At 43.6% G+C, this 14134-nt stretch overlaps 1 protein-coding gene across 1 annotated transcript in view; it reads right to left on the bottom strand.

Moving 5' to 3' along the window:
- The window catches only part of vwa8 (von Willebrand factor A domain containing 8), a 340247-nt gene that overhangs the window by 309911 nt on the left and 16202 nt on the right, over window positions 1-14134 (bottom strand). The window contains 1 exon segment of the mRNA XM_043694451.1: window positions 9875-10005. Coding sequence (XP_043550386.1) covers window positions 9875-10005 — 131 coding nt within the window.

The following is a 14134-nucleotide window of genomic DNA, read 5'->3' as shown; positions in this document are numbered from 1 at the left end:
AATGCCTTGCCAGTAGCAGTGGTGGACTCTCCTTCATTATGGGCATTTAAACGTGCATTGGATAGGCATATGGAGGATAGTGGGCTAGTGTAGGTTAGGTGGGCTTGGATCGGCGCAACATCGAGGGCCAAAGGGCCTGTACTGCGCTGTATTCTTCTATGTTCTATTCACCAGGGCCTACCATTAACTGTCGAAGTGCTTCCCGGTTTGCCATACCAAAATGCAACAGTTCATATTTATCTAAATTAAACTTCATCTGTCATTCCTCAACTCACTTGCCCAGTTGAAGAAGATTCCATTGTACTCTTACATAACCTTCTTCAGTGACAATAGGATTGTGGTGTCATCCGCAAATTAACTAACTATGCCTCCTATGCGCTCATCCAAATCCTTTACATAAATGACGAACAACAGTGGATCCAACACTGACCTTTGTGGCACACTGCTGGTCTAAGCCCTTCAGTCTGAAGAACAGCCCTCTACTCTTTTAAATGAAAGATGTAAACAGAAATGCCAAGCCCCACTCCTCCTGCAAACAGCTTGAATCAGACACTCCTGGGATGGGGACAGTACCAGGTTAAATAGAGCACACTCCGATCTCTCAAAACAGAAAAATAAACATTTCTCCACGTCTGGAACTGAAATAAAGTTCCAGTGACATAAACAGAAATTGCTGGAGAAGTTCAGCAGGTCTGGTCGCATTCGTGGAGATAGATCGGAGTTAACATCTCCGGTGTGGTGATCCTTCACCATAAGTGTAGGTCCACTGCTTTTTGTCATTTATATAAATGATTTGGGTGTGAACTTAGGGAGTAAAGTTAGTAACTTTACAGATGACACCAAAATTGGTGGTGCAGTGGACAGCAAAGGTGGTTACCTTGGATTACAACTTGACTTTGATCAGATGGGCCAATGGGTTGAGGACTGGCAGGTGGAGTTTAATTTAGAAAAATGTGAGATGCTGCATTTTGGATAGGTAAATCAGGGTACAACTTATACACTTAATGGTAAATTCCTGACAAGTGTTGCTGAGCAAAGAGACCTTGGAGTGCAGGTTCATAGTTTCTTGAAAGTGGAGTCTCAGGTAGATAGGATAGTGAAGAAGGCAAAGGCTTTCCTTTATTAATCAGAATGTTGAGTACAGGAGTTTGAAAGTTCATGTTGCAGCTGTATAGGACATTGGTTAGATTACTTTTGGCATATTGCGCACAATTCTGGTCTCCCTCGTATTGGAAAGATGTTATAAAACTTGAAAGGGTTCAGACAAGATTTACAAGGATGTTGTCAGGGTTGGAGGATTTGAGCTATAGGGAGAGGCTGAATAGGCTGGGGCTGTTTTCCCTGGAGCACCAGAGGCTAGGGGATGACCTCGTACGGATTTATAAAATCATGAGGGGCACGGGGAGAGTAAATAGACAGATGCTACCAGACCTGCAGAGCTTCTCCAGCAAATTCTGTTTCTAATTTCCAGCATCCGCAGTTCTTTCAGTTTTTATAAAGCTCCAGTGACTCTGGAAAAAATGGAAAACAAATAAACAAAAAATGGCTTTCCTCAATTCTGCCCCCACTACCCACTCTTGGGGTAGGGACAATAACGTCTTGAAATCTGGAATAAATATTCCTTGGCTCAGCTGAACACAAAGCAAACTATAAAAATGAAGGCCCCTCAGCTCCCTCTCCATGGAATGCTTCTGGGACAGGGACAACTATGTTCTAAAAGTCAGAGGGAAAGATTCCTTTACCCATTGCAAATGAAAATAAAGATTCCCTCACACCAACCCCATCGAGCATTTCTGGGACTGGGACAGGGACAGCACAGGGTTAAAATTAAAACGGCCTTCATTATGACATGCAATTCCTGTCCATAGGGTGGTCTCAGCCTCGGATTGTCTACCAGGAATTGACTGTCTTTTGCTTGGACCTGACCATAGTCTGGGACACAGGCGACATACACTGGAGATCTCCCTTACAGGACTGGCGGCTCCCACCATGAAGCCACTGCCCAGGACCAGCTTCCTCCTTGAGTGTGGTTTGCACTTGCCAAGGGAGGAGAGAACTCAGGATGGCAGAGAAGTGGGCCGGATGATGCCAGCGCAGTTGGCCGTGAGGGCACTGATCCACTTCCAGTTCATGACCCAAACCACCCAGAGCCGTACAAACAAGGTATTCGACACCGAGCGTGCACTTGAGGTGCCTCAGCCATATGGTGAGCTTCATGGCGAACTGACCCCTGTCCAACTCAAGTTAGTGGAGCTGACCAGACAGCAAGTTGCTTAGACAAAGTTTTCTCTCCTCATATCCATGGTGACTTTTCCAAATCAATCCATATTTTTACATTTACTTCTATCCAAAATAGTTGTTTCCCACCACCGATGTTAAACTGATTGGTCTGTAGTTATTGGGTCGATCGTTACAAAACTTTTTTTGTACATCTGCAGACCTGGCCTCCAGCAATTCTTGCCCACAGCAGTCGTATGAACTTTTAGTTTCCTCATGAACTTATTCTGCGATAACTGGTAAAAAGCCAATTTCTGATCCATCGTATCTAATCTGTCAGATATCAAAATTCTGTGTCACATGTAAGGCCACTCACAACCAGCAGCTTAACCTATAGCATTGCAAAAGTGTTTGGCAAACAGTTATCACCCATATGGTGATCTCAAAACTGCTCAAGTTTGAAGCAGGCTCCATTCCTCCCTGTAAATGTTTCAACTTATTGTGTTAAGTTCGCTTAATATTTTATCACTGACACTTGCACACTAAACAAATTAGTGGGCAAGGTGTCAACTAAATATGTTTCGAGCCAAAGAATAGTGAGACAGCGGTGGGGAGAAGGTGGAACGGTGGAGTTAAGCCCAACTGATATGCATTAGGTTAACTGAACAACGTCTTCGAATATACCCAGAGAATCACAATAAGCAAAACCACAATTGAAGCTGTTCACATCTGTCAGTAGACCAGACACAGTACAAGGTCAGGCAACAGGAAACAAGTGACTGCTCACTGACAATGCAGCCTTACAGCGCCAGGGACCCATGTTCGATTCCAGCCTCGGGCAACTGTCTGTGTGGAGTTTGCACATTCTTTCCATGTCTGCGTAGGTTTCCTCCGGGTGCTCCAGTTTCCATGTCTGCGTAGGTTTCCTCCGGGTGCTCCAGTTTCCTCAGACAGTCCCAAAGTTGTGCAGGTCAGGTGCCCATGCTAAACTGCCCATAGTGTTCAGTGCATTAGTTAGAGGGAATTGGGTCTGAGTGGGTTACTCTTTGGAGGGTCGGTGTGGACTTGTTGGGCCAAATGGCCTGTTTCCACATTGTAGGTAAGTAATCTAATCTAAGCTCCCATTGGTGGCAGCATCAAACCACAAGACACAGATTAAAGGTGACTGGATAAAGAAACAATGTGGAGACGTGAAGAAAAAGCTTTTCACACAGCAAGTGATTAAGAATTCAAATATGCCGCTTAGTAGCGTGATGGAGGCAGATTCAATCAAGGTATTTAAAAAGGAATTGGATTATTATCTGCAAAGGAGAACATAGAACATAGAAACATACAGCGCAGTACAGGCCCTTTGGCCCTCGATGTTGCGCCGATCCAAGCCCACCTAACCTACACTAGCCCACTATCCTCCATATGCCTATCCAATGCCCATTTAAATGCCCATAAAGAGGGAGAGTCCACCACTGCTACTGGCAGGGCATTCCATGAACTCACGACTCGCTACAGGAAGACAGGAAACAAGTGCTTGGGTGCAGTGATCATTCGGAGAGCCAGCGAAGATACTGTGGGATGAATGGTTTCCTCCGGTGCTGGAAAAATTCTGCAATTCAATCCAGTTGTTCTCATATTTTATTCTGCTATGTTTAATTTTGATCAACATCCTTCCCCTCACAACTGGTGAGGCTTTGGTCTCACAATGGCAACCACCTTTCATCTGGATCAGAATCACTTTAGGCTGATTTGGTGCGAAGCTGTTTTTAGTTTCAAATCAGACATGAGGAAAGGGTGAAATATATCACTCCAAAAATGAGAGGGGGGGTGCACAGATGGGAAAATGTTTCACGTTCCAGAGTTAAGCTATACACAATTTGTCATTCTAACACTACAGAGTAAAAGTGACAATGGTTGATCTCAGGTACAACTCGAATCTCAATTCAAACTGCTACACAACACAAAAGTCATCTCCAGTCTGTACAGAAAAAAAGCAAGACCAGGATGTTCATAAAGCCCTTGTGAAATGTTCAATGTCAATAATTCAGGATAGATATCTGATAGAAGCAAACTGTAAACATGATAAGTAATTATTTTTAAAATTATAATGTTATCATTTTCTTGAGTGAAAATGATAGAAGGCACCATTGTGAATTGTTATAGCCAGTGGAACTGAAGTTGGCAGCAGCTGTGAAGAAAAACATATTGCTTGTTGTAGGAAAACTGCACCACATTGGAACACAATTAACAGTTAGATGAAAGGATTCTATTGTATATATGTTCAAAATTATGAATTATGCACATATATTAAACAATTAACTTCATAAACACCAGTGTTACAAAAAAGAAATTCAATCTAGTAAAACATCCATAAAATCATCACAACAGTTTAATAAAAGAACTTACTTTTTCATCACTTCTGGCTACCTGTTATACTTTGACTTTCAGTCACATTCCTGATGAAGAGCTTATGCTCAAAACTTCGGCTCTCCTGCTCCACGGATGCGGCCTGACCGGCTGGGCTTTTCCAGCACCACACGTTTTGACTCAGATCTTCAGCATCCGCAGTCTTCACTTTCTCCCCTTACTTTGACTTTCACTTCATCTGTTCACTTCTTATTCTATTATGTCTCATCCATTTTCAATGAAATCTCTTATTGTATGTCTGAATTTCTTTCTCACAATCATTCTGCCTCCTTCTGACTGACTTACTAATTATTGTTTTGTGATCTATCATCCTATATTTCTCTGTATCCCTTGGCTCTTGTGCATATCCCTTCATTAAAATACTGTATTTCCTTGCCTTACCTTTGACTCAACACAGGGTAGGAAACAAGATGGGAAGCAAAAACAGTTCTGAAGTGAATGCAGCAACCAGATAGTGCTGGAACTTGAGAATCTGGACAGAAGCGATAAAGGAGACTGGCTCCAGACAGCACAAAAATACACTAATCTAGCAATAGAATTAAGGAAGACGTTTTTTGCTGCAGTTAGCAAACCGAAGCTTGTCAGTAAATCAGGTGTATTTCAGTCTGGGGACCTGGGGCAGATTACTTAAGGCATGTGGTCTGCCAATCTACACAGCTGTTAAGGAAAGTAGCAATGGATCCGTACATGCACTTGATGCCTACAAAGCAATAGGGTATATATCCAGGATTCAGCAGCATCTGCCAGGGCAATAAAATGGCCAGAGCAAGGCCACCAAAATTCACAGCCTGGGTCACCCAGGCACAGCTTCCTACAGGAGCTCACAAAAACAGATTTCCAAAATAAAATATCAATGCTAAATTTGAAAACATCATTGTGAATTATTGTTTCAGAATTAAAAGTTGTGGCCTTGTTACTAATTATTTTTAGGTGAATATACTCAAAGGGAAAATGAACATGAACAAATTGAAGACTGATAGTTTTTTAAACACGCTCAAGGCAATGCTTGATCCCTATTTAGTTGGATATTTGAGTTAACGAGAATTATATCAGGGTTCTTCCTGCTCTACAGGTGTGTCAAGCATTTGAATTGTGATGGATTTCACAGCAGGGCACGACTGGGACATGTTCAATTGGCGGGACTAGTCCTCACCCTCAACAACTTCTCCTTCCAATCCTCCCATTTCCATCAGACCAAAGGGGTAATAATCATGGGCACCCGCATGGGCCCCAGCTATGCCTGCCTCTTCATAGGATACTTGGAACACCATCTTCCACAGTTACACCTGCACCTTTTCCTTCGCTACATTAATGATTATATCAGTTCCACCTCGTGCTCCCACGAAGCACCTAAACAGTTCAACTTCACTAACACCTTCCACCCTGACCTGAAGTTCACCTGGACCATCTCAGATCTTCCCTCCCTTTCCTGGACCCCTCCGTCTCCATCTCCAATGATCGACTCAACATGGACATTCATTTCAAACCCACCGACTCCCATAGATACCTGGACTACACCTCCTCCCATCTCCCATCCTATAAGAATGCAATCCCTTACTCCCAATTCTTCTGCCTCTGCCATATCTGTTCCCAGGAGGAGCAATTCCACACCAGGACATCCCAGATGGTCTCCTATTTCAAGGACTGCAATTTCCTCCCCATGTGATCAATGCCCTCCAGCAGATCTCCTCCACTTCCTGCACCTTCACCCTTGAACCCCACCCCTCCAACCACAATAACAATAGAACCCCCTGATCCTCACCTTCCTCCCCGCTAACCTCTGGATATAGTGCATTATCGTCTGCCATTTCCGCCGTCTACAATCAGACCCCACCACAGAGACATATTTCCCTCCCTGCCCTATCTGCATTTTGCAAAGACCATTCCCTCCATGACTCGCTCAACAGGTCTATCCCCCATCAACCCACCCTCCACACCCGGCACCTTCCCTTGCCGCCACAAGAAGTGTAAAACCTGCTCTCACATCTACCCCCTCCGTCCAAGGCCCTAAACGATCTTTTCACATCCATCAGAGATTTTCCTGCACATCCACCTACCTCATGGATTGTGTCCATTGCTCTCGATGTGGTTTCCTCTTCATAGAACATTACAGCGCAGTACAGGCCATTCAGCCCTCGATGTTGCACCCACCTGTCATACCAATCTGAAGCCCATCTAACCTACACTATTCCATGTACGTCCATATGCTTGTCCAATGACGACTTAAATGTACTTAAAGTTGGCGAATCTACTACCGTTGCAGGCAAAGCATTCCATACCCTTACTACTCTCTGAGTAAAGAAACTACCTCTGACATCTGACCTATATCTATCACTCCTCAATTTAAAGCCATGTCCCCTCGTGCTCGCCGTCACCATTCTTGGAAAAAGGTTCTCCCTGTCCACCCTATCTAACCCTCTGATTATCTTATATGTCTCTATTAAGTCACCTCTCAACCACATTCTCTCCAACAAAAGCAGCCTCAAGTCCCTCAGCCTTTCCTCATAAGACCTTCCCTCCATACCAGGCAACATCCGAGTAAATCTCCTCTGCACCCTTTCCAAAGCTTCCACATCCTTCTTATAATGCGATGACCAGACTGTACACAATACTCCAAGTGCGGCCGCACCAGAGTTTTGCATAGCTGCAGCATAACCTCATGGTTCCGGAACTCGAACCCTCTATTAATAAAAGCTAAAACACTGAATGCTTTCTTAACAACCCTGTCAACCTGGGTGGCAACTTTCAAGGATCTGTGTACCTCGACACCGAGATCTCTCTGCTCATCTACACTACCAAGAATCTTACCATTAGCCCCATACTCCACATTCCTGTCACTCCTTCCAAAGTGAATCACCCCACACTTGTCCGCATTAAACTCCATTTGCCACCTCTCAGCCCAGCTCTGCAGCTTATCTATGTCTCTCTGTAACCTGCAACATCCTTCGTCACTATCCACAACTCCACCGACCTTAGTGTCATCTGCAAATTTACTAACCCACCCTTCGACACCCTCATCCAGGTCATTTATAAAAATGACGAACAGCAGTGGACCCAACACTGACCCTTGCGGTACACCACTAGTAACTGGACTCCAGGATGAACATTTCCCATCAACCACCACCCTCTGTCTTCTTTCAGCAAGCCAATTACTGATCCAAACTGCTATGTCTTCCACAATCCCATTCCTCCGCATTTTGTATAATAGCCTACTGTGGGGAACCTCATCGAACGCCTTGCTGAAATCCATATACACCACATCGACCTGTTTACTCTCATCTACCTGTTTGGGCACCTTCTCAAAGAACTCAATAAGGTTTGTGAGGCATGACTTTCCCTTCACAAAACCATGCTGACTATCCATAATCAAATTATTCTTTTTTGGATGATTATAAATCCTATCCCTTATAACCTTTTCCAATACTTTACCAACAACTGAAGTAAGGCTCACTGCTCTATAATTACCAGGGTTGTCTCTACTCCCCTTCTTGAACAGGGGAACCACATTTGCTATCCTCCAGTCTTCTGGCACTATTCTTGTAGACAATGACGATTTAAAGATCAATGTCAAAGGCTCGGTAATCTCCTCCCTGGCTTCCCAGAGGATCCTAGGATAAATCCCATCCAGCCCAGGGGACCTATCTATTTTCACACACTGCAGGATTTCTAATACCTCTTCCTTGTGAACCTCAATCCCACCCCCAGTCTAGCAGCCTGTATGTCAATAATCTCCTCGACAACATTGTCGTTTTCTAGAGTGAATACTGTCGAAAAATATTCATTTAGTGCTTTCCCTATCTCCTCCGACTCCACACACAACGTCCCACTACTATCCTTGATTGGCCCTAATCTTACTCTCGTCATTCTTTTATTCCTTAGATACCTATGGAAAGCCTGAGGGTTTTCCCTGATCCTATCCACTGACAACTTCTCATGTCTCCTCCTGGCTCTTCTGAGCTCTCTCTTTAGGTCTTTCCCGGCTACCGTAACCCTCAAGCGCCCTAACTGAGCCTTCACATCTCATCCTAACATAAGCCTTCTTCTGCCTCTTAACCAGAGATTCCACTTCCTTCGTAAACCATGGCTCCCGCGCTCTACAGTTCCTCCCTGGCTGACAGGTACATACTTATCTAGGACACACAGTAGCTTTTCCTTGAATAAGCTCCACATTTCTAATGTGCCCATCCCCTGCAGTTTTCTTCCCCATCCTATGCTTCCTAAATCTTGCCTAATCGCATCGTAATTGCCTTTCCCCCAGCTGTAACTCTTGCCCAGTGGTATACACCTATCCCTTTCTATCACTAAAGTGAACAGTAATCAGGGAGACATGATGCCAACTCGTGAAACATTTCAGGGAACATTTCTGGGACACAAGCACCAAACAACTTCACCACCCAGTGGCTGACCACTTCAACTCCCCCTCCCAATCCCCTAAGGACATCCAAGTCCTGGGTCTCCTTCACAGCCAAATCCAAGCTACCCAACACCTGGAGGAAGAATGCCTCATCTGCCTAGAGACCCTTCAACCACAAAGCATCAACATCAACTTCGCTAGTTTCCAAATCTCCCCTCCCCCCACCACATCCTCGCTCCAACCTTCCAAATCCTCGCTCCAACCTTCCAACTTGGCACCGCCCTACTGACCTGTCCATCTTCCTTCCCCACCTATCCGCTCCACCCTCCCCACCGACCTATCGCAATTGCCCCTCATCTGCATCCACCTTTCCCCTTTCCAGGTACCTTCCCCCCCAGCCCCACCCTCCTATTTATCTCATCTCCACATGCCTGATGAAGGGCTTATGCCTGAAACATCGACTCTCCTGCTCCTCGGATGCTGCCTGACCGGCTGTGCTTTTCCAGCACCACACTTTTCGACTCTGACTCTCCAGCATTTGCAATCCTCACTTTCTCCTAAGTACTGGGGCATGCTCAATACCGTTTTTAAATGTGTAGACAGACACCCTGAGAAAATACTTAAAAACCATGTAATCTCCTTCAGTTAAACAATCTTGGCGGCAGAATGTAGCTATCATCCTAACATTTGCAATTGACTAATCTTGCACTCTTCCCTTTCCCAAACAATATCACCATTGATATTCATTGTTATTCATATCCACACACTGGTAAACTGCAAATCGATTTCTTTCCCAAAACAGAATTAGTCATCTCACAAAAAAATCAACAAACTGGAACTACAACACATTGACAGTATTTGCATAGGAACTAGAAAATGGCTTACCAAATACTGCATAGCAATGGAGCGTCGTAAAGGACCAGGTGGACCTATTAGGAAAACATCTTGTCCCAACAGATCTTTCTGCATGATCCATCGAAGGTGCTGTGCCAGTGCCTGAGGTAAGGGTTCCAACACTGGTCAGAATGAAAATTGATTTAATTATTGTCCTCACCTTCACAACACAGCAATCAAGCAGCACAATTTCAAAACTTGAATTACTTGTAGTGAAAATCACACCGGAAACAACACTGTCCTCATAAACCGGACAGAAGTTAAAACTCTCTTGAATTACGTACCATTAGGATATAAAACATTATTGTGCTTTAGTTGTATGGTTGTTGATTTGACAGGGTAACAAGTGGTCCTGATATTCCAGAGATTGCTCAATTAGAGAGTCTGAAGAGGGGTTTAACACATTTTTCACCCAAACCAACAGTCTCTTCTATTTTATTTCACATCACTTACAAGAATCAGGAATGTAAGAAGTAGGCAGTAAACCCATCGTGTTCACTCCACCATTCAGTATAATCTTGACTAATCTTTGGATTTAATTCTACTTTCACACTGACTTCCCATATCCCTCGATTGACAGAGAACAACAATCTATCCATGCAAGCCTTAAGCACATTCAGTGAGGCCTGTCTAGAGTAGGGAATTGCAAAGATTCAAAACCCCTCAATTGACAAAATATTTCTTGACCTCACTCACAAACTGAATGCCCAAGACTGAACTCCTGTGTTCTTGACCACCCCCCCTACCCGGCAGGAGAAACAATCACTCAATGTCACCACCACGTCATTGAGAGGCCATGAATGAGGGAGAGATTGGTTATGCAGTAGACAAGGGGTGAAGTCGACTTGGCTTTTGTGCAGGAATAAATTTAGTTCTGAATTTGTGAGAATTTTCTTTACTCAGACTGGCATATGAATCGAGGTAAAAACAATGACTGCAGATGCTGGAAACCAGATTCTGGATTAGTGGTGCTGGAAGAGCACAGCAGTTCAGGCAACATCCAAGGATCAGTAAAATCGACGTCTCGGGCAAAAGCCCTTCATCAGGAATATGAAATCACACCGGAAACAACACTGTCCTCATAAACCGGACATAAGTTAAAACTCTCTTGAATTACGTACCATTAGGATATAAAACATTACTGTGCTTTAGTTGTATGGTTGTTGATTTGACAGGGTAACAAGTGGTCCTGATATCCATGGAGTGCTTAGAGGTAAATAGCACAGATGTAGGTAAATAAGTAAAGTCATCATGGTCCCAAAGGACCATATAAAGCTGCTCTCTCATTAGAAAGAGAGTATTGATGTTGGTTTAACCTGAGTGTCAGCTCGCATCATGCGAGGGAAGAGGTTGAGAAGAAGGACCTTCAATTCAGCCGGTGTGGGAATTGAACCCACATGATTGTTGATGTCACTCTGCACTGCAAACCAGCCATTCATCAAACTGAGCAAATTGAAATCAAGCACAGACACATTTAACAGACAAATAAATAAGTATGAGGGTGAGATGAACACAAAGATATGCTGCTCGGGTGAGATGATTTTCGTTAACTCAATGAAGAAGGTGGCTATTGCTGGCAAGAAGAGCAGTTAATTGCCCAAAGGACAGTTAAAAGTTGACCACATTGCTGTCACACATGAGCCAGCCATGGATTGCAGTTTTTAAGGGGCATCAGTGAACCAGGTGGAGTTTTCCAACAATTTACAATGGTTTCATGGTCGTCAATAAACTCTTACTTCAAGATCATTTTTTATTGAATTCAAATTTCACCATCTGCCGAGGCAGAATTTGAACACAGGTCCCTGGAACATCTGGGCCATCACCTCGCTATTTAATATGTGATATAAACACCTGGTACAGACCACTTGGGCCAAATGGCGTACAGAAGAACCTCGATTACCCGAGCAACACGGGCAGGAGGTATTTTGTTCAGATAATCAAATGCCGGATAAGAAAGTTTAGCCAAGCATCGGGACCTTGCCATCTCGTTCGGATAATCCGAAAGTCGGATGATCAAGGTTCCTCTGTACATCAGTCTTTTAAATAACTAGAGAGAATAGGTTCCCTCAAAGACTAAAGTGTTATGTATGGAACCACAGGAGATAAGCAATGAATATTTCTCCTCTGTATTTACCATGGAGAAAGACTGAAGAGTTGGAAACTTGGGGAAGTTAGATATTTTGGGGACAGTCCATATCACAGTAGAGGAGGTGGTGGATGTATTAGAATGTATGAAGGTGGATATCCAAGAACACTGCAAAAGACTGGAGAAGAAATTGCAGGGGCCCTGTTTGTTCCTTATGCATCAATGTTAGGCATGGGTGAGGTCCCATAAGATTGGAGGGTAGAAATGTTGCGCCATTATTTAAGAAGGGCTGCAAAGAAAAGCCTGGGAACTACAGACCAGTAAGCCTAACATCTGTGGTGGGTAAGTTACTTGAGAGATAAGATACACATGCATTTGGAAAGACAGGGTTTGATTAAGAGTAGTCAGCATGGCTTTTGTGTTTGGGAGATCATGCCTCACAAGTTTGTTAGAGTTCTTTGATAAAGGTTGATGAGAGCAGGGCAGTAGACCTAGTCTATATGAAGTTGAGAAGCGTGGCACTGGAGAAGCACAGCAGGTTAGGCAGCATCTGAGTTGACCTTTCCTCATGAGTCTCTCCTGGAAGGTGAACCATGCTTTCAGCATTCATGAGTGCATAAGATATGGGAGCAGAATTAGGCCATTCGGCATATCGAATCTGCTCTGCCATCCGATCATGGCTGATATACTTCTCACCCCCATTTTCTTGCCTTCTCCTCATAACCCATCAATCCATTACCAATTAAAAATCTGTCTACCTCCTCCTTAAAATTTACTCACTGTCCCAGCATCCACCGCACTTCAGGGTGACGAATTCCACGCATTCCCAACCCTTTGGGAGAAGTTGTTTCTCGTCAACACTGTTTTAAATTTGTTACCCCTTATCCTTAGACCATGACACCTCATCCCAGAATGCCCACAAGAGGAAGCATCCATTCCGCATCTATGTTATCCATATCTTTTATCAACTTGAATACCTCAAGTTAATCTACCCTCATTCTTCTAAATTCCAGAGAGTATAGGCTTAAACTTTTCAATCTCTCTTCTCCTCAGGGTGTTACATGTTATAAGATGACCAGTGATTCTTCTGACCTGTAATCAACAAACGTCAAAAAAGCTCAACCTTTCTTCAGCGATCCCAGGAATATTCAGTGAACTTTATTTGAACTGCTGCTAAAACAATTATATCTTAAGCAATCATAAGGACACTGTAATCCAAATGTTATCTCACCAAGGCTTTGTAAAGCTCCAGTAAAATTTCCTTACTTTTCTTCGCAATTCCTCTTGTAATAAATGGTAACATTCAATTTGCATTTCAAACCTCTTCCTGTACCTGCTCAATAACATTTTTTTTGGACATCTGGATTCCTCTGTATCTCCATGTTCTGCAGTCTCTCCACATTTAAATAGTACACTGATTTTCAATTTTTCCTAACCAAGTGGACAAGTTCACAATATGCCGCATCTTCCAAATTTTTGCCCACTCACTTAACTCACGTATACCCTTTACATACTTTCTACCTCCATTTGACAACTTACTTTTCTAGCTATCTTGGTGTCATCAGCGAATTTAGCCATAATACCTTTGGTCTTCATATCCAAGGCATTAATATAAGCTTCAAATAGTTGAGACCGAGCACTGATCCCAATGTCACTCCACTGCTGAGAGCTTGCCAGCCTGAAAAAGACCCAGCCATCTCTGCTTCCTGATAGCTAACCAATTCCTTATTCATGCTATCCCATATACAATGAGTTCATATTCAGTAGAGCAACCTTTGATGTGCATCAGATGCTGTTGGAAACCCACATGCTCGTCATAATAACCATGCCTGTTACTTCCATATAAAGATACCAATAAACTAAACACAACCTGGAGCCCAGTTACAAGTGGAGTTCCGCAGGGATCAGTTCTGGGTCCTCTGCTGTTTTGTAATTTTTATTAATGACTTGGATGAGGGAGTCGAAGGGTGGGTCAGTAAATTTGCAGACGATACGAAGATTGGTGGAGTTGTGGATAGTGAGGAGGGCTGTTGTCGGCTGCAAAGAGACTTAGATATGATGCAGAGCTGGGCTGAGGAGTGGCAGATGGAGTTCAACCCTGCCAAGTGTGAGGTTGTCCATTTTGGAAAAACAAATAAGAATGCAGAATACAGGGTTAACGGTAG

The sequence above is a fragment of the Chiloscyllium plagiosum genome, chromosome 7, assembly GCF_004010195.1.
Source record: "Chiloscyllium plagiosum isolate BGI_BamShark_2017 chromosome 7, ASM401019v2, whole genome shotgun sequence".
Lineage (NCBI taxonomy): Eukaryota > Metazoa > Chordata > Chondrichthyes > Orectolobiformes > Hemiscylliidae > Chiloscyllium > Chiloscyllium plagiosum.
The sequence above is the reverse complement of the archived record's forward strand: the minus strand, read 5'-3'. Positions and strand labels throughout refer to the sequence as shown.